Raw genomic sequence first — 18,994 nt, forward strand, 5'->3', positions numbered from 1 at the left:
TATACACCGTCATGCATGCATAGGGCGCTTCGCTCACCGATACTCGTTTTTGCACGCACACACGCCTTTTTCCTTGGTGTATCGGGCTGCAGAGATGCTGAGTCGGCTTTCTGAGCGTTGCAGCATCGCCACCGGGCTTGAGCAGGTGCTGCGCCGTCATGTGTGGAGCGCGGCATGGCTGCGCGATGCCGAGCCAGCGGCAGCCGCCAGTCAGAACATCGATCTCAGTTGCCTGATGGAGCGTGCAGGCCGCGCGGCGTACGACGTCTTTTCAAACCTTTACACCTCGCAGCAACACTGGCTGATCCTGGTGGGCTCAGGCAACAACGGAGGTGACGGCTATGTCATCGCGCGACACGCCCGCGAGGCCGGGAAGATCGTGACGGTGCTGTGCATGCCTCACAGCAAGCCGTTGCCGGCGGAGGCGGCAAGTGCTCAGCATGCGTGGAAGGCGGTTGGCGGCACCGAGACTACGATGAACCCCGGCGCGCCGTTGCAGCTACCCGCCGACGTCGACCTTATCGTGGACGGCTTGCTGGGGACCGGCATCTGTGGGCCCCCTCGAGAGCAGTACGAGGATGTCATCCGGCACATCAACGGTCTCCCGGTGCCTCGGGTGGCTATCGACATTCCATCCGGTCTCAACGCCGAAACCGGGGAGGTTGCCGGCGCGTGCGTGAAGGCGGACCACACGGCTACCTTCATCTGCCTGAAGCCTGGGCTGCTCACGGGGCAGGCAAAAGACTATGTCGGGCAGCTGCACTACCGCAGCCTCGGCTTGGAGGATTGGATGACGGCGCCGGAGCGGATGAGGGCGGCCTTGTGCCGCCGCGTGGCGCTGGACGACGTCTACGAGTACTTCGGCATTAGGCGGTCGGCGTTGGCACACAAGGGCAGATGTGGCAAGGTCATCCTTGTCGGCGGAGACCACGGCTTTGGAGGTGCCACTCTCATGTCGGCCGAGGCCTGCGTGACGGTCGGAGCCGGGCTCACCCGCGTGCTGACTCGCCCCGAGTATGCAGCACCGTTGTTGACGCGCTGCCCAGAGGCGATGGTGACAGCCGTGGAGACGGACACGGGCGGGCAGCTGGAGCAGCAGATGCTCGCGGCTTTCGAGTGGGCCTCTACGCTGGCGGTCGGACCTGGACTTGGCACCGGCGCGTATGGCCAGGCGGCCTTGACCGCTGCTCTGCGACACGCTGAGGTGCATCAGGACAAGACACTGGTGCTGGATGCGGATGCGCTGAACCTTCTCGCAGGCCGCCTTCACGGCAAGGAAGGGGGTGCTGCTGCCGGCGCTGGTAAACACCTGCCGGTGCTTCCGAACAGCATAATCACGCCGCACCCCGGTGAGGCGGCCCGCTTGTTGGCCTGCCGCGTCGCAGATGTGGAGAAGGACCGCCTCGCCGCGGCTCGCCGCCTTGCTGCCATTTTGGGTGGGACTTGCCTCCTCAAGGGTCCTGGCACGATTGTGCACTGCCACAGCAGTGCGAAGACAGCAATCGTGGATGCCGGAAACGCCGGCATGGCAAGCGGTGGCATGGGCGATGTGCTGACTGGGCTGCTGGCAGGCCTTGCCGCGCAACGAATGCACGACACCTTCAACACGACCTGTGCAGGCGCTCTCGTGCACGGCGTCGCTGCAGATATGGTGGCCGCCGAGGACGGGCGTGGCACACGCGGTATCCGAGCGACTGAGCTCATTCATCGCGTACCCTTGATCGTCAACGCCTCCGGGCCATCTCCTGCTACCCGGCAGCGATCAAGTGGACCATGAGGTTCGCGCGCGAGGCATAGGGTGAAGAAACATGCGTGTGTGGATGTTGTGTGTGTGAGGGGTAGAGGGGGAGAGCATTGCAGGCAGCTTTTCGGGGCGGCGGCCGCCTCCATCGTAGATGGCTATTGGTTTTCGCTGAGCAAGCGCATGACTGTTGCTTTCTATGCGACCTTCCTCCTTCACTCTCCCCTCAGCCGCCGTACAGCCGAGCTCATGACAGCTCTCTATTCCAATTTGCTTCTTGAAGTCTTCCCTGCGGCTTGCTCGAGTGGATAGCCGTTCCGGCCAGGATGGATCCCTTGCGCAGTGCTGAGCGCGTGCATGTGCCCACTACACCCACGTATGCTTCAAAAAAGACTTCTTCTATGGAGATAGATAGGCACATATGCGTGCTCGTGCATGTGGACGAGCGTGTGCGCGTGCGCGCCTTCTTTTCCCTTATCGGAGGCTACTCAGGGCTATGAACAGCTTCGTCGCAGCGGGTTTGGCGTTGAGCGACGAGAGTCTTCAGCGCCTTCACTGCCGCCACGCCATTCCGTAGACGTACGCGACGCCCCCTCCCGCCCCCTTCCCCTTACACCACGCACTCGCACGCCTCGACGTCTTTCACTGTGCTGACGCTACATTGTTTGCGCCTCTCACGTCACATCTTCATCTTCTCCCTCTTTTCCACGTACACTTACATATCACGCATCACGCAGGTCCGTCATTGGCTCACACGCATGCATCGAGGTCAGGATGACCGAGTCGCCGACGCCGAAGACCGGCGTGCGGCGTGCAGGGCGGAGGGCGGTCCGGATGGTGTCACACCCCCGTCGTCGTCGGAGAAACGCGGTGCCGACGGCGACGGGAGCACTAGCACGTGCAAGGAGGGCGGCACGCTTCGCCTGCCCCCGCTGAACATTCAGTTGACGGATCACCCGCTTGAGTCTGTGTCGTCGACGCACCGGGCGGACCGCCTGCTCAAGCCAGCCAGCCCGTGGGCACGCGAGCTCGACTTTAGCGACCGCGCCTATACCCCCCACACCGTCTTCATACTGCTCAGCATTCTTATGTCCATCTTGCTCATGTTGCGGTACTACTATTACCCCAACATGGGCGTGGCGGCGAAAGTGAAGGTTGGCCTCTCCGCTGCTGCCTTTGTTTTTATTGGCTTTGGTGCGGTACACCTTCCCGACTCCCTAATGGTACGACCCCACCCGGCTGTGTGGCGTGCCGTCCTGGCGCTTGGCGTGCTATATCTGGTGTTCCTCACCTTTATGATATTTCAGGACCTGGAGACGGTGCGGAAGATAATGGGCTACTACGATGCTTCCCTGTTGAACAAGCTGCCAGAGCGCACCTACGCGCAAGACTGCCGCATGAGCACCGAGGAGGACCCCTGGTTCTTTGTCCACACCTCCTTCGACGTCTTCCTCCTCGCTCACTCGCTCGGCTACGTCATCAAGATGCTCATACTGCGGGACTGGCGCATGGTGACGGCCGTGTCGCTCGGCTTCGAGGTTGTGGAGGTGACCTTTCAACACGTGCTGCCGAACTTCAGCGAGTGCTGGTGGGATCATATCGTACTCGATGTGCTGATCTGCAACGCGGGCGGGATGCTGGTAGGGATGTGGCTGCTGCGGCAGCTGAACGCGAAGCAGTACAAGTGGATCGCTCTAAAGGAGATTCCAACCGTGAAGGGGAAGGCGAAGCGGCTCCTTGAGCAGCTGGGGCCGCGCAGCTTCGAGCGCTACAACTGGAACATCTTCCAGAGCCCGACGCGCTTCTTCCAGGTCACCGGCATCCTCCTGCTGATGCTGCTTCAGGAGCTGAACTGCTTTACAATGAAGGCGATCCTGCATATGGCGCCAACGCATCACATTGTGACATGTCGACTGGCCCTGTGGGCGCTGCTCGCCACTTCGTGCCTGCGAGAGCTGTACGAGTACATGACAAACCCGCGCATCAAGCGCATCGGCACAACGGCGTGGGTGGCGATACTTGGCATGGGCATGGAGACCATATGGATCACAAAGATGGCCGTCGAGGGGCAGTACTTCCAAGACGCGGTCATGCCCACTCACGTCGCGGTGCCGTGGATGGTTGCCATCGCCGCGTTTGGGATTTGGCTGGTCTTGTACTTTGGTGTCTTGTCCCTGGAGCAGCGCAATCGCCGTCGCGGTGCGGCGTACCTACTCGTGAACCTCTTCTTCTACGCGGCTGCTGTGTGTGTGCTGGCGCTGTTCCTAATGGGTCTACCCGATCTACAGATTGGTCGGCAGGCATTCGAGTCGGCGATGGCGCCGTATGAGCGGTACATCTTCCTTTGGCGCTAGCGCTGGCAGAACGAGAGGTAGAGAAGGCGACGGACAAACAGGGGGAAGGGTGGACAGCTAGCATGCAGGCTGCGTAGTTAGCATGCGCGCGCATGGGCCATGCCAGCTGCTCGCGTCTGCGCCATCTTCCTTCTCTCATCTCTTTCTCATATCAAGTTCCCCCGTTGGGGCTGCGTTTCTTCGCTTCGACTTCGCTCCCTGATGATGCCGGGCCGTCTGACCGTGGCATCACAGGGCCCAGCATCCCGCCCCTTGCTGGGAAGCCGAGCAGCCTGCACAGCCAGCCCTCGAATTGCGGCTTACGGGCTCTTGGTGCCGGCGAGCCGGTCTGGGTTGGCGCTGCGCCAAGGAGGCTGGCGGTAGTGATCACGCTTGGTCCAGCGCACTACGAATCGCGTCGCTGACTCAACGAGTATATGCCTCCGCTTCCTGCTGCTCTGCTTTGGCTGCGTTGCGGTGATGTGGAGTGTAAGCCTGGACCCTAGCCTGCGCCGCATGCAGTGGAGGTGCAGTGGGCCTGAACGACACCCAACGGCGCTGGTTGGGCCGGCTCCTTGACGCAGCCGTGGTGCGAACGAGCTCGGTGAGGTGCTGTTGTGCGCACATATATATATATGCATCTGTGTGTGTGTGTGTTAGCTTGCTCGTGGTAGAGTGGCGCTGTGAAAGATGGGCGTATGCGTGACTTCTTCATGTGCCTTGCTGGTTGGTCGTCACATGAGTCGCTAATATAAGAATGCAGACATCCCGTTGCATTGATGTGCGTGCATACGTGTGCGTGTGTGTCTGTGCGTGCGTGCGTGGAAAACGTGACTGTATGAGCGCTCGGTGCTCTGATCGTCGCTGGAAGGCGTTTGGGGATGGCGCAGGTGAACATGCGGCACTCAAGCCGTCTTCTTCCTCGCGCATGACCACGTTTGCCTGTCGGTGCAGGCACCATGCCGTGCCGTGAGGGCAAAACGAGTGCCGCGGACTCGCTTGCCGGAGTCCGCACCGGCGGCTCGTTGCACCACACATTGTCCACCGCTGTTCGCCACACTCTCTTCTTCTTATGCCGCGTCCGTCTGGGTGTTCGTGCGCGCCTGCTGATCTTTTCAATGCAGCGTCCGTTCGGCGTCGTGCCCTTCTTTGTTTTGGTTGACGCGCACTTGCCTTTGCAGGACGCGCTCGCACCATCGAGACACACAGACACACACACACGCACGAATCTAATCAAGCTCCTACGCAGAAGCATCTAACGTTTTTCGGTGTCGCAGCACAGCCGCGTTTCGTTTTCCTCCTTCGCAAGCTTCTGCGGAGGAACACGAGCGGAACAGCACACACCCATACACAGACAGACAGACACACAGACACACAGACACACATAACCAGCCATGCCGGCATTGAAGCCGTTGCTCGTGTTCGGCCTACGTGGCACTCTCGTGGAGCGCATCCATGTACGCCACGTCCCGGAGGGTATGCCAGCGGCGGACTTCACTGTGGGCTTGGTGAAGGTGTGGCTGCGCCCCCACATGATCGAGGTTCTTAACGAACTACAGGAGCACTGCCGCCTCGCGATTTGGAGCTCCACCACTGCGCGCAACACACACCCGCTCGTGAATGCGGTGTTTGGGTCAAACATGACGCTGCAGGCTGGTGCAGGAACCGCGACGGCAGCACCGGCTAAGCAGGAAGCTGTCAGCACGTCTGCTGGAGCTGTAGCCTCCGCCAGCAACGGGCGCGGTGGGCGCTTCGGTAAAAAACGGCGGCCGACCACAGCCGAGGCGGCGGATGAGGAGAGCGTGCCAGAGGCCGCCATCAACGTTCCTCAGCCGCAGCGAGTTCACTTTGAGTTTGTCTGGACGCGCGAGCACACGCGTGTGGACGACTTCCGTCGCCTCAACGCGGCCGTTAGCGATGACAATCACGCCACAGTGAAAGACCTGTCTCAGGTGTTTGCGCAGTTTCCGTCTATCGCGCAGCCGCAGAATACAGTGCTCATCGACGACACCCCCAGCAAGGCGAAGATGCAGGCAGACAACTACCTGTGGCTCGATACGTGCAACAGCCTGCGCATCAAAGACGAAACGGGTTTGCACCGTCTGCGCGACTTTGTGATGAAGGAATTAGTGCCAGCGGATGATGTGCGCGAACTGCTGCCGCGCCGCATCCGGATGTGAAGTGCAGACGTCTGTGCGTGTGTGCGTGTACGCAAGAGGACTCTTCACACCTTTTTAACGAAATTCTGGTGTTTACGGTGATGGCGCGTGTGCGTGTGTGTGTGTGTGTGCGTGTGCGTGCTTGCAGGCACGCGTACGTACATATCTGTGCCGGTGCGCAGAGGGCGGCAGCGAACCGGGGCGCAAGTATGCAGAGAGACGCCAAGGAAGGCAATGCATTCGGATGCGCAGCGCGGCGTCACGCGCGTGAGCGTACGAACGCACGGCAAGTGCGCGGAGATAGTTGAGGAAGCCGCGATGTCAGAGGAGCGGGGCGTAACGTGACGAAGGAGTACAAGGCGTGTGAAGTACTCATGATGAGCCCGTCGGCCTGTGCCTGCCTCGCTCTCAACCCCTCTCCCCATCCTCCCCTCTACACACTGTTATGCCCCTTACATCAGTGAACGCCCGTTGCGGTGGCCGATGTTGGCTGCCCGACCTTGATGGACGGTTGCCCGTCTCTCTTTCTCGCTCACGTTGCCGTTCTTCCTCCCTCCTTTCCTCCACCCCTCCTCGCCCCTACCCTCTCCGCTGCTCACTTCTCTTCGACTGCTGTGACCTCACCCACCCACCCCCGTCGCTGCTTCCTTGCCGCATTCTCTGACAAGAACGACTCTACGTTTGACCGCGAGAGAAGACTGAGCTTCAGCGCCCCTCACACCTCCATCCCACGTTGCTCTCCTTCGACGCTTCCCTCCCTCCTGCTCTTCTTCGTGCCCGCTAAGACAGCTCTGCCGCCCTTTTTCGACTTTCTACGGGGAGGGCGAGACGTTTTCTCCCTTCGCTGCTCATACGTCGACTGGGAGCCGCCCTACGCGGTGCCAGCTCCTGCTGCTCCTCCGTGTGCTCGCCCCGCCTTCTGCCCTCAGGCGTGCTGAGAAGGCGCGGCAGACGGACGAAAACAGGGACGAGGCCAATGTCAGTGGAGACGCAGGATGTGGAGGTCGAGGTCGACCTGTCGAAGCTCATTGACGTCGGCCTCACCTTTCTCCCTCTGCAGCTCACTATCAAGGACATCCTTCAGCGGCTTGTACGGCTGGAGAAGGAGAACGCCATTCAGAACGATCACATCGCTCAGCTGACGGCGAACGTGGCGGAGCTGGAGGCGGCAGCCGCCGCTCAGTCCCCCGCGACTGACCGCAAAGGCGACAAGGAGGACAAGGACGCCGAGGCAGAGCACGCGGCCCTATGGGAGGAGATGTCGCGGCTGAACGAGCTACTAGGCGAGCTGCAGGACGACGCCGAGCGGGGTCGGCACACCATCGACGAGATCTACGCGGCTCGCAAGCACCAGAGCAGCGCTGCCGCCGCAATGACCGGCGCCTCGTCCCACGCGTCGCTGAGCACGGTCAGCAAGTCAGCCGCCACTCCTCTCGCTCACTCGCCCGCCAGTGGTGCCGGCACCTCTGGAATCGTGGTCCCTGCACACGGCGCAAGCGCCGGCAGCGCCGCCCCCTCCCAGAGGCAGCAGGACCTCGTCGAGGCTTCGGGGTCGTCGGTGCCGGTGGGCGACATCATCCTGAGCAAGGCACACGAGGCACTCGAGCTGGTATTGGAGGCGCCGTATGCTGCCTTCTGTGACTCCGGCGATGCTCGCCAGCGCGCAGAGGCCGGCCTTCGCGGCAGCGAAACCAGCACTCGGGCCACGCAGAGCTCGTCGCCCACGTCCGCCGGCGGCAGGGCGCGCCCTCGTCGTGCCGTGTCCGTTGTGGACGGCCCCCACGGACCGCACGCTCGCTCGTCTGTCTCCTTCCCACAGCTCCGGGACTCCCCTGTGCTGCAGGACGCCCACACCCCTGCGTCACCGCCCCAGAAAACGTGGGGCTCGTCTGTCGAGTGGACGGCGGCGACTGGCGGCGAGGATGCCGGCGAGCACCGTGAGGCAACCACGCCTATCATCGAGCCCGTGCCATCTGTTCAGCCGCAGCTACGCCGACCAAGCACGTATGCCGAGAAGCGCATGACAGCCGGTGCGGCGCGGCGCACCTCCGCTCGCGCTGCGGCTGGCGCTGGGGGTGCCTCCGAAACAGGCTCGCCGGCGACACCGCCGTCTGTCTTTGACAAGCTCCGCCGCGACGGGGAGGATATCGCCTACCTGAACCGCGTCGTGGCGGAGATTTTGGGGGAGATGAAGGGGTTGCACGACGACGTTGACTTACTGCGTACAAACCGCCAGGAATCGGACGACGCGACTAGCCGGTCTGGTGCGGTAGTGGACAGCGACGGGCTCGATGGCTTGCTTCGGCGATTGGCCCGCGTTGAGGGCGACATCATGGACGCTCGCCAGCACACGCGACACCGCGACAACCAGCTTCAGGAAGAGCTGGGCGACCTGAAGAGGCAGCTACGCGTGGCGCGTTGTCTTACGGATGACGACGTGGACGCGCTGCACAGTGTAGCCGATCTCACGGAGCGCGTGCTCCAGCTCGAGCAGCGCGTGCGTGCGCTGGAGAGCGGCCAGGGCATGCTGCAGGAGCAGTTTGCGAACGTGCTTGCGGTGGGCGACGGCACCGGCGGCGATGGCTCCTCGGAGGTGAATGCTATTCAGTTCGCCGCCCTTCAGGGCGCCGTGAAGGGGCTGGAGAAGCAGCTCGCTGCCCTCCTGGCGGCGCAGGAGGGTCAGCGGGATTGGACGGATGACATTCGAAAGCTGAGCGAGGGCGTGCGGTCGGTGGAGGCTGAGGTGGAATCGGCTCAGGGTCAGCTGCAGCGCCTGCAGAAGGAGGCATACCGACTGGACGAGGTAAAAGCGAACCGCACCGAGCTGCCGGACGACTCCCTTCTCGAGAAGGCACAGCACTGCAGCAGCGTCGGCGCCGGCGATGGGGCGGCAATGTCCGATCTGGCCTCGCGCATCTCGCGTGCCGAGGCGAATATCGAACACATCAGCGAGGGCAAGGCTGACCGCAGCGCCCTCCACAAGCTGCGTGACGAGCTCAACGCCTTGCGACAGCTCGTGGAGCTGCTGAACGCGCAACACCGTGACCTCGTCGACACCGAGGGAGGTAGGCCGAGCGCGGCGATGGAGAGCATGCTCCGCGAGCTGCAGGGCGAGCTGAGCGCTCTGAAGGAGGCGCACAACACGCGCTTCGCCGGTGGCGGACTGAGTGGCGAGGATGCCAAAGATCTGATGGACAGCATCGAGCGACTAGACCACTGCAAGGCCGACGCCACCCTCGTGGCGAATAAAGCCGAGCGCGACTACGTTGAGAACGCGCTGGAGCGACTGATGCGCGAGGTGGAGCAGGTGCTGAACGCGACGAATGCAGGCCTCATAGACACCCTAGAAAAGTCGCTCGGCATTCTGCGCGACATGATTGACGGCAAGGCAACAAAGCAGGACGTGGCGAACCTGCAAGGATGGATGTCGGAGGCGAACATCGGCGGCGGCGCTGGCGCGCCAGATGGGCTGACTGGCTTCAAAGGCTTCCGCTGCCTTGGCTGCAACCGGCCAATGGACAACATGCGACCTCGAACGCTACCGGCAACCATGACCCCCTTCTTGAACCGTAATCCGCAGAACCACCCGCAGGACAGCGTCACCCGTACAATCCAGCAACAGCATGCACCGCCCCGCTCTGGGGGCGGTGGTGGAGGTCAGGCGCCCGTCGCTGGTGTTACCGCCTCCTCCTTGCGCTCAGCCGGCAGCCCGGAAGGGTCGCTCCACCGTAGCACCAATAGCGAGCCGCTGCCTCCGATAGAACCCATGTAAACTAGGAACGTAAAGCACGCCCCGTAGCCTGCGAGGTCGTGGCCATGTACAGTGATGCGTGTATATCTCGGCTCGCGCTGCCGTGGATCGCCGCCGCCGCCGCACTCTCTTTCTCCGCCTCAACGATCGCTTTTGCATGTTTCGCCTCAGCGCCTCTGCGTGCGCTGTGTGGCGCACTCGCGCCTTCCCGAGTGTCCTCCGCGGGCGAGAGCGCGCGCGCTCTCTGTGTTCGTTTTATATATATATATATATCGTTTAGCTTCTGCGCTTTCTTTGCTGTGGCATTCCACAGGTGATGTAACAACTTCCGTCTGCGCTCTTCGCACTCTCGCGCTGCGTGGGCGTGGGACGGTGCTTTTCCATCTTTCTCTACGCGGCCACTTCGCCCTGGACACCGTTGACCGTCTCTGGTCCTTCACCCCACCCTCCGGTCGATGGGCATCGCCGACGCGCCTCTCTCTGTATTTCTCGCACCCACTCCCTGCCCCTTTGATTTTGTGCAATTCAACGCGCGGGAGGTGCAGCAAATTGGTGATTCTCGCGCTCTTGCTCCGGCTTCGATCCCCTGATGGCGCAGTGTGTCTGTGTGCATGTTTGTGTGGAAGGGGGGACGGGGCGCACCTCGGTGCGTGGCATCCAGGGCCCACTCCCCACGCTGTGCGAGAGCAGGCCAGGCAGCCCCCGCGGCCCTTTTTGCCCCTGCCAATGCCGAGCCGCCGCTTCTGGTGGTGGCAGGGTGAGGCGCCTACAGCGTAGGGTGCGGTGAGAGCGACTCACCGCTGCCGATGTCGGCGGTGAGGTCCTGGATGGCGCCGCGTCGGAGCGGCCTGTCACGGTGGGCACGCTTGTGCCATCCATGTGGCGGGCAGAGTGCCGGCGTGACGGGAACGCATCTCACCGGGCCCCCCACACGGCCCACTGGTGGTGGGGCGCCTGGGCCACCCCGACGAGGATGCACCACGTGGCGATCGCCACAATGGGGTGGCGGGGTGGGGGGAGCGGCTGTGAGGAGACGTGCGAGGCGTGTGGTGTGTAGAAGGTGACGCAGGGGCCGTGCTCAGGTGACCGAGTCGGCGCACTGCTGGAGCACGTGCCCCCCTCGCTGCTTCGCACCACGCGATGGGGGCCTGTGACGGTGCGGGGGGAGGGGGAGGGAGGCCGAGCAGAGTCTGAGCGCGCGCTGCATGACCGAGAATGGGCATGCTGAGCTAAGCAGGTGACTTCGATAGTGGGGAGGCGTGTATGTGGCACTGATGGCAGCAACGATGGCGATGACGAAGGCGTGCGCACACGCACGCGTTTCTCCGGTATTTTGCCTCCCCACGTTTTGCATGGAATACGACGACACTCATCTCGAGTAGGCTTGTGAAAAAAGAAACGAAGGTGGCAAGTCATGCATTCTTTGTGGAAGACTCGTTCGTGTGTGTGTGTAATGGAGTGAACGCGAGAAGGGACACGTTGCGCACAAGCCCCCCACCCCCCACCGTCGTCCTAATGCCCCGGTGCTGTTATGTGGCGAGTCTCGCACGTCACGCGCAGTCGGGGCGTCGACGTTCACCCGTTCGTGCTTCTTACCGAAGAAATGTGGCAGAAAACCTTCACGCAGTATTCGTCACCTGCTGGTGCGTCTGGTTTGTGGCCTCGACACACACATCCCCACTGCGGCGACTCTGCGTTGCCGTTGCGCGATATCATGTGCGATGTGTGTCTTCTTTCCTCACCGCCCTCACGATCTTTGGCGTGCCGTGTCTCCGCCCATCTCTTCCTTGTGTTGCGCGCCCTCCCTCCCTCCCTCCCTCTCTCCCGCACCCGCCGCTCTGTCTGTCTGTCTCACGCTCCGGTGTGTGTGGTGCCTGGGACACCGTTGTATGTGTGCATGTGCACGCGCATCTGCTTAGGACCTCACACAGGAGACGAAAGGCACGTGATAAAATTCTGGCGCCCACCCGAGGAATCCGCTTCACCAACACGGCCGCCACACAGACACGCACAACCAACTTCGCGTGGACGCAGGAATGGGCAAATCTCGCATTCCACCGTTGCCCACTCGTCTCTGCATTCGTTCACCTCTTCACACCAGCGCAGTGGGCTTCTCTTCCTATTCGCACCTGTCGCTGTCTGCGTGTGCGCTGGCGCAGGGTTGAAGATGCGCTTGCGTATTGAGCGTGCGGCACGCACGGAGCAGCGACACATTGCCGAGAAGGAACTTAGCGCGCGTGTCGATGAACTCCTGCAGGCCTTAGCTCGCCGCATACTGGTCTGCGCCCCGACGTGGGCTGTCCAGGCAAGTGCGAGCTCTCAAAAGCTAACCCATCACGCCAGCGGTGCTGCGGCGCTCTCCTGGGGAGGATGGGGCGATGCAGAGTTGGCAGATGTGCGTTCCACGATGACGGAGGTTCAGGAGCTGGTGGATGTACACGTTGCCCGCCCTCGTGACGCTGCAGCAGCTACTCATGAGGGTGGTGCTGATGGCATGAGGGGGTCTTCACCAGCCGCAACCGTGCTGACCAGTGGGGCTTCGGCCGTACCGGCATCGTCTGTCCGCTTTTACGCAGCTTTTGTGCGCCAACTCATCGAGCGGATCTTCGACTCCGTCACGAAGATCGCCCTTTCCTCTGTGGTGTTCCCTGATCGCACACATGGCGCATCTGGTGCAGCGGAAGACGATGCGGTCATCGTGCAAGGTGCTGCCCCGAACGACATCTCGTCTCTTTTTCCTGCCCAATCGGCGCTGCGCCTTCCCGCGATCGTCTACATTGGGTGGCGCTGTGGCTATAGTCTTCTCACCTCGGTCGGAAGAATGCTGCGCGTGGCGGACGACGATCGTGCGGCTGGCTGGCTGGACGTCACCTCCGCCGCACTCCGCAGCCTATTAGATGGTGCACGTGCTCACGGCTTTGATCCGTCTGCCGCGGCGGCACCCACCGCGGCAGCCGCTCTTCATCACTTCGTGGTGCGCACAGAGATGCAAACACGCTCTTTACAGTGTCTGTGGTGGTGGTGCAGCCTCGTTTTTGAGCATGGCCACACGCATGGCTTGCTGACTACTCCACCGTCAGCACCGTCTGCCGCGACTCCACTGAACACTCCTGAGAGCACGAGAACGTCTCATAGCATGACCACGGCCACGGCTGTTACTGCGGCTGGTGCTTGTGGCAGTGCTGGTGGTACCACAATGCACGCCTCGCTTGCCGATAGAGAAGACTACAGAACGCTCTGGTACATTGGCCACGCTGAGGCGGCATCCTACCTCAGCTCGACGGTTCTACCCACTGTCGCCCACTTCCTCCACGCCGCCCTGGCGAGGTTTGTGTTCTCTGCTGCGTCGCCACAGCAGTACTGGCCAAGTCACGCTGCGGACCTCACAGAGGCTGTTCAGGCCGTTCGCGACGTCACAGAGCATCTCTTTCCATCCCCGGCACCGTCCACCAGCGCATCTCCTTCAGCGAGGTCACCCTCTTCTCATATTCAGCTCACTGCGGCCACGGCTAGTTTCCTGCGCCACGCGGTGCACGATGCGCTGCTCCCGCTGGCGGAGCGCGTGCTGGACGACCCGGCGTTGATGCAAGACCGCATCGCGCCGACCGCGGAAGCGGCATCCGTTACGCCAGGAACAGTAGCGCCGACGAGCGCATACGACGGCTGGGGCAGCAGTTGCGAAGAGGAATGTGAAGGCGTGGAGGTGAAAGATGCCGACAGTTGTTGCCCCTCAAGCACTCAGACTGCCGTTACCGCTGCTGCGCCGGCAGAGGCATCACAGAGCACCCTCACATACGCACTCGACGCACTGGAGCGCGAGCTTGGTGATTTGGTGCGTGCTGACAGCGCCTTCATGACGCTGCGGCGGCTTTGAACCCCGCAGTGGTACCCCGAAGCTCTGCCCTTCGGTGATGATCAGCTGGGCTCTTCCTCGCGATGTCTTTTCCGTCTGCCACGCATTGTGTGCAGCGCCGTGACTTGCAGTTGCTCACCCTGCCCTGCCCCGGCGTCGGTACCCCCGCACGCGTGACTTGTTCCTTCTCGCTGTCTTTACGGGGGTTCGTTGGCGCCCTTCTCGTGTTGTTGTACAGTTTTTTCTCCCGGCGGCCAGAGCCGAGGAGGCGCACCGGCATTGGGCGCCAGCGCTGATGCTCGTGCATCGAATACACCCCGCGATGCGCCCTGCCCCCTTGTTGCTGCTGTTCTGCTGCCACGCTGTCACTGGAACTCCCCGCTCGGGTGGCCCTTCCATTTCATAGCTGGCGTGCTGGGATCGGTCCCACCCCATCGAGTTGCCGCTCGCATCTCCATCATGTGAGACGGGAAAGCCGGAGGGATGGATGGCCGCGCAGTCCCGTGCGTGCGCACCAGAGGTACACATGCAGCCCCTACACACCACCTCGAGGAAATAAGGCTCGGGGCAAACGGCGCGATCGCACACACTCGTCATGTCGGATGAATGCGGCTGTACGTATGCTACGGGTGGCAAGGCCGATCCTCTACACTGACCCTCTCCTCCCCTCGCCTCTTCTCACCCACGCTGGCGAGGCAGAGGAAGTATTGAGGTGCTGTGTGTGTGTGTTAAAGTGCTGTTCTTGGCTGTGTGCCTCTTGTCCATCGTTTTATTGCCCCCCTCGCACGTCTGCCGTGGCTTGGCGTCTGCGCCTCTCAGGCGTGCAACAGGCGAAGAGCGTACGATATTGTCCGCTTCTCCCTGTTGTGCGCGCGTCTCTCCCGTCACCTACCTGTGTGGGGTGTGGGTGTCTGTCTGCTCGCACCCGAACGGTGTGGGCCCGTGTGAGGTGGCCCACTCGCGAACGTGCGAGCTTGTTACCTGCAGCGTACTTCCACCTCCCTCATTTCTCTCATGTATCGGCACGCACCAGGAACACGCATGGCATGCCGCCTTACTCCCCTCGTGTACATCCTAGACCGAAGAAAAGAAAATAATAAGAGAGCACAAGAGCCTTGCAACGCGACAGTGAACAGCTGCGTTGCCGCCACGCCACTGGCTCCCTTAGCATCGGTTTTCTGTCTGCTTCGCGTGTCTGTTCCTGCGCATCTTCTTACTCACGTGCTACGCAACGCCTTCATAGATAATAGTCTCCCCACCTGGTGTGGTGTCTGTCCGTTTCTCGACCGACTCCGCCTGTTCCTCCTTTCGCCTCTCTGTCGCTGTACCTTAGAGCACGCCGTGACGAGATAATGTCGCAGGAAGAAGCAGAGTCCCGGTTCGACTTCAACGAAGGCACCGGTGTAACATTGGGCTCCTTGCCCTGCTTCACTACCGTGCCCACTCGCGGAGCTGCTGGCAAGGCGCTGGAGGCGGCATTGGAGCCACTTCACCGCATCGCCTACGGCCGTGCCGGCAACAATGGCAAGCGCCGCGCTGCCCTCGCCAGCTTCAAGGGATTCCCGGCCTCGATGGAGGCGGAGGTAGCGGAGAAGATTGCGAAGCTGACGAAGGACCGTCTTCGCGATGTTATCAAGGCCCTCGGTATCAACGTGCACATCTCGCTCTCGCATGCCGAGGTGGCAGCCGGGGTCACGAAGTTCTTGATGGCCCCGCGCGACGATGGCAGGTTCAAGGTCAGCAGCCCGGCGGCAGCCAAGTCCAAGAAGGTATCACCGGTGAAGCGGCCAGCGCCTGCCGGTCCGGATGACGAGTCAGAGGTAAAGAAGTCGCGTCCAGAGCCGCCAGCACTTTCGTCCGCAGCGGCGGCGCCTGCGGCCTCCTCTGCGTCTGCTGCCTCCGCCGGCCCGTCGGATGACGCGGTGCTCGTCGAGGTCTACCGCCGCGTTCTCGCCATGACCCCTGAAGACCGCGCAGTTCTCGGGGTCAAGGCGCTCCGCACCAGCCTAGAGGAGCACTTCAAGCTGGCTGCCGGCGGTCTGCGCCACAAGAAGGGGATCATCACCACCGCGGCCTCTGAGTGCGTGCGGGCACTCAAGGAGGCAGAGATGCGGGCGGCGGCGGCAGCCGTGCAGGGCGTCAGTGACGCGCTTTCCACCTCCTCTCCCACGAGTGCAGAGCAAACGGCGGCCCCTGCGCCTTCTGGGCCCGAGGTGCTCGATAGCACCGCACCGGCCCCCGTTGCGTCGCCGACACCCTGACCCACGAGGCGACTAGAGTGCCGACACAGGTGCCCGCTGCGGCCGCTCCCTCAGCAGTTGGCGGTGGTGGCACCAGTGGGGCGATCGCCCCACGGGGTCGGCTCTCTCTAAGCGACAGATGTGCGCAGCGAGTGTGCGGGCACCTTTGTTTGTGTGTGCATGTGCTGGACGGTGAGGCGGCCCGGAGGGCAGCGCGGCGATGCGTTCCGTGCGCTCCACGTTGCTCCCCCCATCTTCCTCCCCTGTGCGCGCCCACCCATGGCAGAGATGACCTTAAAGACTACACCAACACCTTAGATGAGTTCCCCACACCTCTAGACAGGGTTGTGTCAGACCGCACAACAACAGAGGAGGGCAGGGGGGGTGGGAGGGCGCTGCCCCTTCCTCGCGCAGCCCACCCCACCTTCTTCCTGAGCACGGGCACTTTGTTCTTCTGCTTCTCGGGCGCGGATGTTTAGACCCTCATCACGGTGCCAGGGACTCAGATTCTCCACGGCGTCTGTCGCTGTCTCTCTCTCTCTCTCTGCCCATTTGTTTTCGCTGCCCCCGGCACATCATCTTTCTCCACTCGCTTCCCCACGTGATCTCCGTCCCGCCACATCACTTGGGGTCTCGCCTATCACCTCCGGCCGCAGCTTACCGGGGACGCAGCACCGCCGACCCCTCACCCAGACATCGTAAACGTATACTCTAGAGAAGGACAACGCGCGACGACAGACACTCCACGCGGGCCGCCCTTTTGCACACCTCAATCCCGCCCAGGCCTTCCTCTGCTGCGTTGCTGTCTTGACACGCAGCTGTGTGCACCCCGCCCCCTACGCCCTCCCCCTTTCCAGGCCTTGACGCCTGCAGCAAAGGAAGTGGCATGATAAGCAAATGACGTCTTGTGAGAGAAATAGCTCCCGTCGTCCAGCGCCCCTAGCGCTCGGCGTGGTCGTGTCTGTGGCGCTCGTGCTGCTGGGCGTATGCGGCGTACCGGCACAGGCGGCCACGGTGACGGACTTGAAGAACGCGATTAAGAATGAGTTGTCTAGAATCGACATAGGCATGACGGACTTTTACAGCTCCCTCAGCGTTTCTCCGACTGTGCAGCAGCAGTACTGCACGAAGGCCATCACCAGCCGGGCTGCCGGCTTGAGCCTCACGATGGAGTCGCTCTCCACGCCATACGGCGTGCTTGCCACGGAATATGGCTTCCTCATCTACAAGGACACGTTTGTCTTTGGTCCCTCGATCAAACTCATCGGCGCCTCAGCCTGGCCAAACGGGACGCTGACGACGGATATTCAGAGCGGCAAGAACATCCTCGTGCCTTACCTCACGAACACCGTCGTTTTCGTCACCGGCATCATCGAGAACGGGGACGGCAAGCAGAACATTCTCCCCATGATGCGCTCGATGATGGTCGACTCCTACCTCTGCGCCTACATGCACATGAACGTTGCTGACCTCTATCGCAACACTTTCCGCGCCGCCTTTGCAGAGCTGGCGTAGGGACTCGCGTGGATGGGCGGGCGTTTTTCGACGGGCGCTTGTGCGCGGGCACTTCGCCTCTCTTAGCTTTCACTTTCGGCCTAGAAATGCACCCTGACGGTCAAGAGGTGCACAAGGGGGGGGGGGCGTGGCGGCGCGGGTGGGAGTGGGCGCTCGCAGGGGTTGTTCAGTGACGTCTGTGCCTCGGCTTCTCGAAACCCCCTTTATCGCCCTATCGCCTCCCGAGGCCGTCGAAGTGACGGCCGTCATGCCTGAATGCTTGTCGGTAATTTGGTTGCGCTTGTGCGACCGTAGACCACATCGTTACTTCTCCCCCTCCCCTCCCTCATTCTTGTTTTTTTTTCTTTCCACGCAGAGTGCGCCGTTGCGTGCTCCTCTTTTCTCGTGCTGTATGAGCTCTTCGTTTTCTCTCCCTTTCGCTGTGTGCGCGTGCGCATTCGGGGGCGTGTCTTCCCGTTCACGGTCGCGGCTGCGGTTGTGCGTTGCGACATGGATGACGGCGCCCTTTGCCCCTTTTCCCTCTCTTCATCTCCTTGTGGTGCCCTCGCCCCTCCGCTGGCTGTATTTTCCTTTTGGGCGCTCTTGTTTTGCTGTGTGGGGGAGCGGAGGGAGGGGGTGGCGATGGTGGTTTGGCCCTCTTCTCTCTCTGCGTCTTCTTACCTCTGATCGCTCACTTTCAAGTCTCCTCAGAACACAGTGGTTGTTGCCCCCACCCCCTCCTATACAAGGGGGACGAAAAGGCATTCCCTGAATTCGGGAAACGACCGAAAAAAAAACGAGTGCGTGAACGGCGGAACCCTCTCCCCCACCCCCTCGCGTGCGCGCTATGAAGCAGAGGAGGAGGGCCGCTGAATCGGCTGTGGAAGCCGCGGCGCATGAGGCGCCGTGCACACCCGCAAGCGCACACAGGCTAACACACGTGTGAGTACGTGGACGTATTCCGCGGTCCGCACTTCGTATCCCTTGTCCGCATGGATGTTTGCTGCTGTGAGTGCAACGTCACGGAGCCTGTGGTGTAGTACGGAGCGAGGGAGAGGAGCAGCAGCTGCTGCACATCCCGCAAGTGTTGGCTCACATGCCATCCAAAGTGCTTTGGAGGGAAAGAGGACGGGGATGAGCATCTTCGAGACATGACGTACGCCCTCTGCTCCCTCTTCCTGCGTCTGCAGGTGAACATGTCCTTTGCGTGTTCGTGTCTTCGCGTGCTGATAAACTGTCTCCCTCCCCCTCGCGCCTTCCTTCTCTCGCTTGGCCGCACCTGTTGGCGTCTCTCTCTCTCTATGCGGGGGTGGGGTGGGGGGCGTGCGATGCGGCGTGGAACGGACGCCGTTGACGTACGTTCGTTCAATAACACATCCGTCAAACCCCGATCTCTCCCCCCCCGACCCACGCACCACGCACG

General features: G+C 62.0%; 7 protein-coding genes across 7 annotated transcripts; all 7 read left to right on the top strand.

Moving 5' to 3' along the window:
- Positions 1 to 94: 94 nt before the first annotated feature.
- On the top strand, positions 95 to 1,777 carry LINJ_14_1270 (conserved hypothetical protein; the record flags this gene model as incomplete). Its single annotated transcript, XM_001464269.1, has 1 exon — positions 95 to 1,777. The coding sequence occupies one exon, from the start codon at positions 95 to 97 to the stop codon at positions 1,775 to 1,777; it is 1,683 nt and encodes a 560-aa protein (XP_001464306.1).
- A 722-nt stretch (positions 1,778 to 2,499) lies between these two features.
- Positions 2,500 to 4,095, top strand: LINJ_14_1280 (putative phosphatidylserine synthase; the record flags this gene model as incomplete). The annotated part of the gene is made up of 1 exon (XM_001464270.1): positions 2,500 to 4,095. One exon carries the CDS (start codon positions 2,500 to 2,502, stop codon positions 4,093 to 4,095), a length of 1,596 nt encoding a protein of 531 aa, XP_001464307.1.
- A 1,373-nt stretch (positions 4,096 to 5,468) lies between these two features.
- Positions 5,469 to 6,254, top strand: LINJ_14_1290 (conserved hypothetical protein; the record flags this gene model as incomplete). The annotated part of the gene is made up of 1 exon (XM_001464271.1): positions 5,469 to 6,254. The coding sequence occupies one exon, from the start codon at positions 5,469 to 5,471 to the stop codon at positions 6,252 to 6,254; it is 786 nt and encodes a 261-aa protein (XP_001464308.1).
- Positions 6,255 to 7,209: 955 nt separating this feature from the next.
- LINJ_14_1300 (conserved hypothetical protein) lies at positions 7,210 to 10,005 on the top strand (the record flags this gene model as incomplete). The annotated part of the gene is made up of 1 exon (XM_001464272.1): positions 7,210 to 10,005. One exon carries the CDS (start codon positions 7,210 to 7,212, stop codon positions 10,003 to 10,005), a length of 2,796 nt encoding a protein of 931 aa, XP_001464309.1.
- A 2,146-nt stretch (positions 10,006 to 12,151) lies between these two features.
- On the top strand, positions 12,152 to 13,858 carry LINJ_14_1310 (hypothetical protein, unknown function; the record flags this gene model as incomplete). Its single annotated transcript, XM_001464273.1, has 1 exon — positions 12,152 to 13,858. The coding sequence occupies one exon, from the start codon at positions 12,152 to 12,154 to the stop codon at positions 13,856 to 13,858; it is 1,707 nt and encodes a 568-aa protein (XP_001464310.1).
- Positions 13,859 to 15,189: 1,331 nt separating this feature from the next.
- Positions 15,190 to 16,098, top strand: LINJ_14_1320 (conserved hypothetical protein; the record flags this gene model as incomplete). Its single annotated transcript, XM_001464274.1, has 1 exon — positions 15,190 to 16,098. One exon carries the CDS (start codon positions 15,190 to 15,192, stop codon positions 16,096 to 16,098), a length of 909 nt encoding a protein of 302 aa, XP_001464311.1.
- Positions 16,099 to 16,974: 876 nt separating this feature from the next.
- Positions 16,975 to 17,592, top strand: LINJ_14_1330 (hypothetical protein, unknown function; the record flags this gene model as incomplete). The annotated part of the gene is made up of 1 exon (XM_001464275.1): positions 16,975 to 17,592. The coding sequence occupies one exon, from the start codon at positions 16,975 to 16,977 to the stop codon at positions 17,590 to 17,592; it is 618 nt and encodes a 205-aa protein (XP_001464312.1).
- Positions 17,593 to 18,994: the final 1,402 nt, after the last annotated feature.

This window comes from Leishmania infantum, chromosome 14, assembly GCF_000002875.2.
Source record: "Leishmania infantum JPCM5 genome chromosome 14".
Classification (NCBI taxonomy): Eukaryota; Euglenozoa; class Kinetoplastea; order Trypanosomatida; family Trypanosomatidae; genus Leishmania; species Leishmania infantum.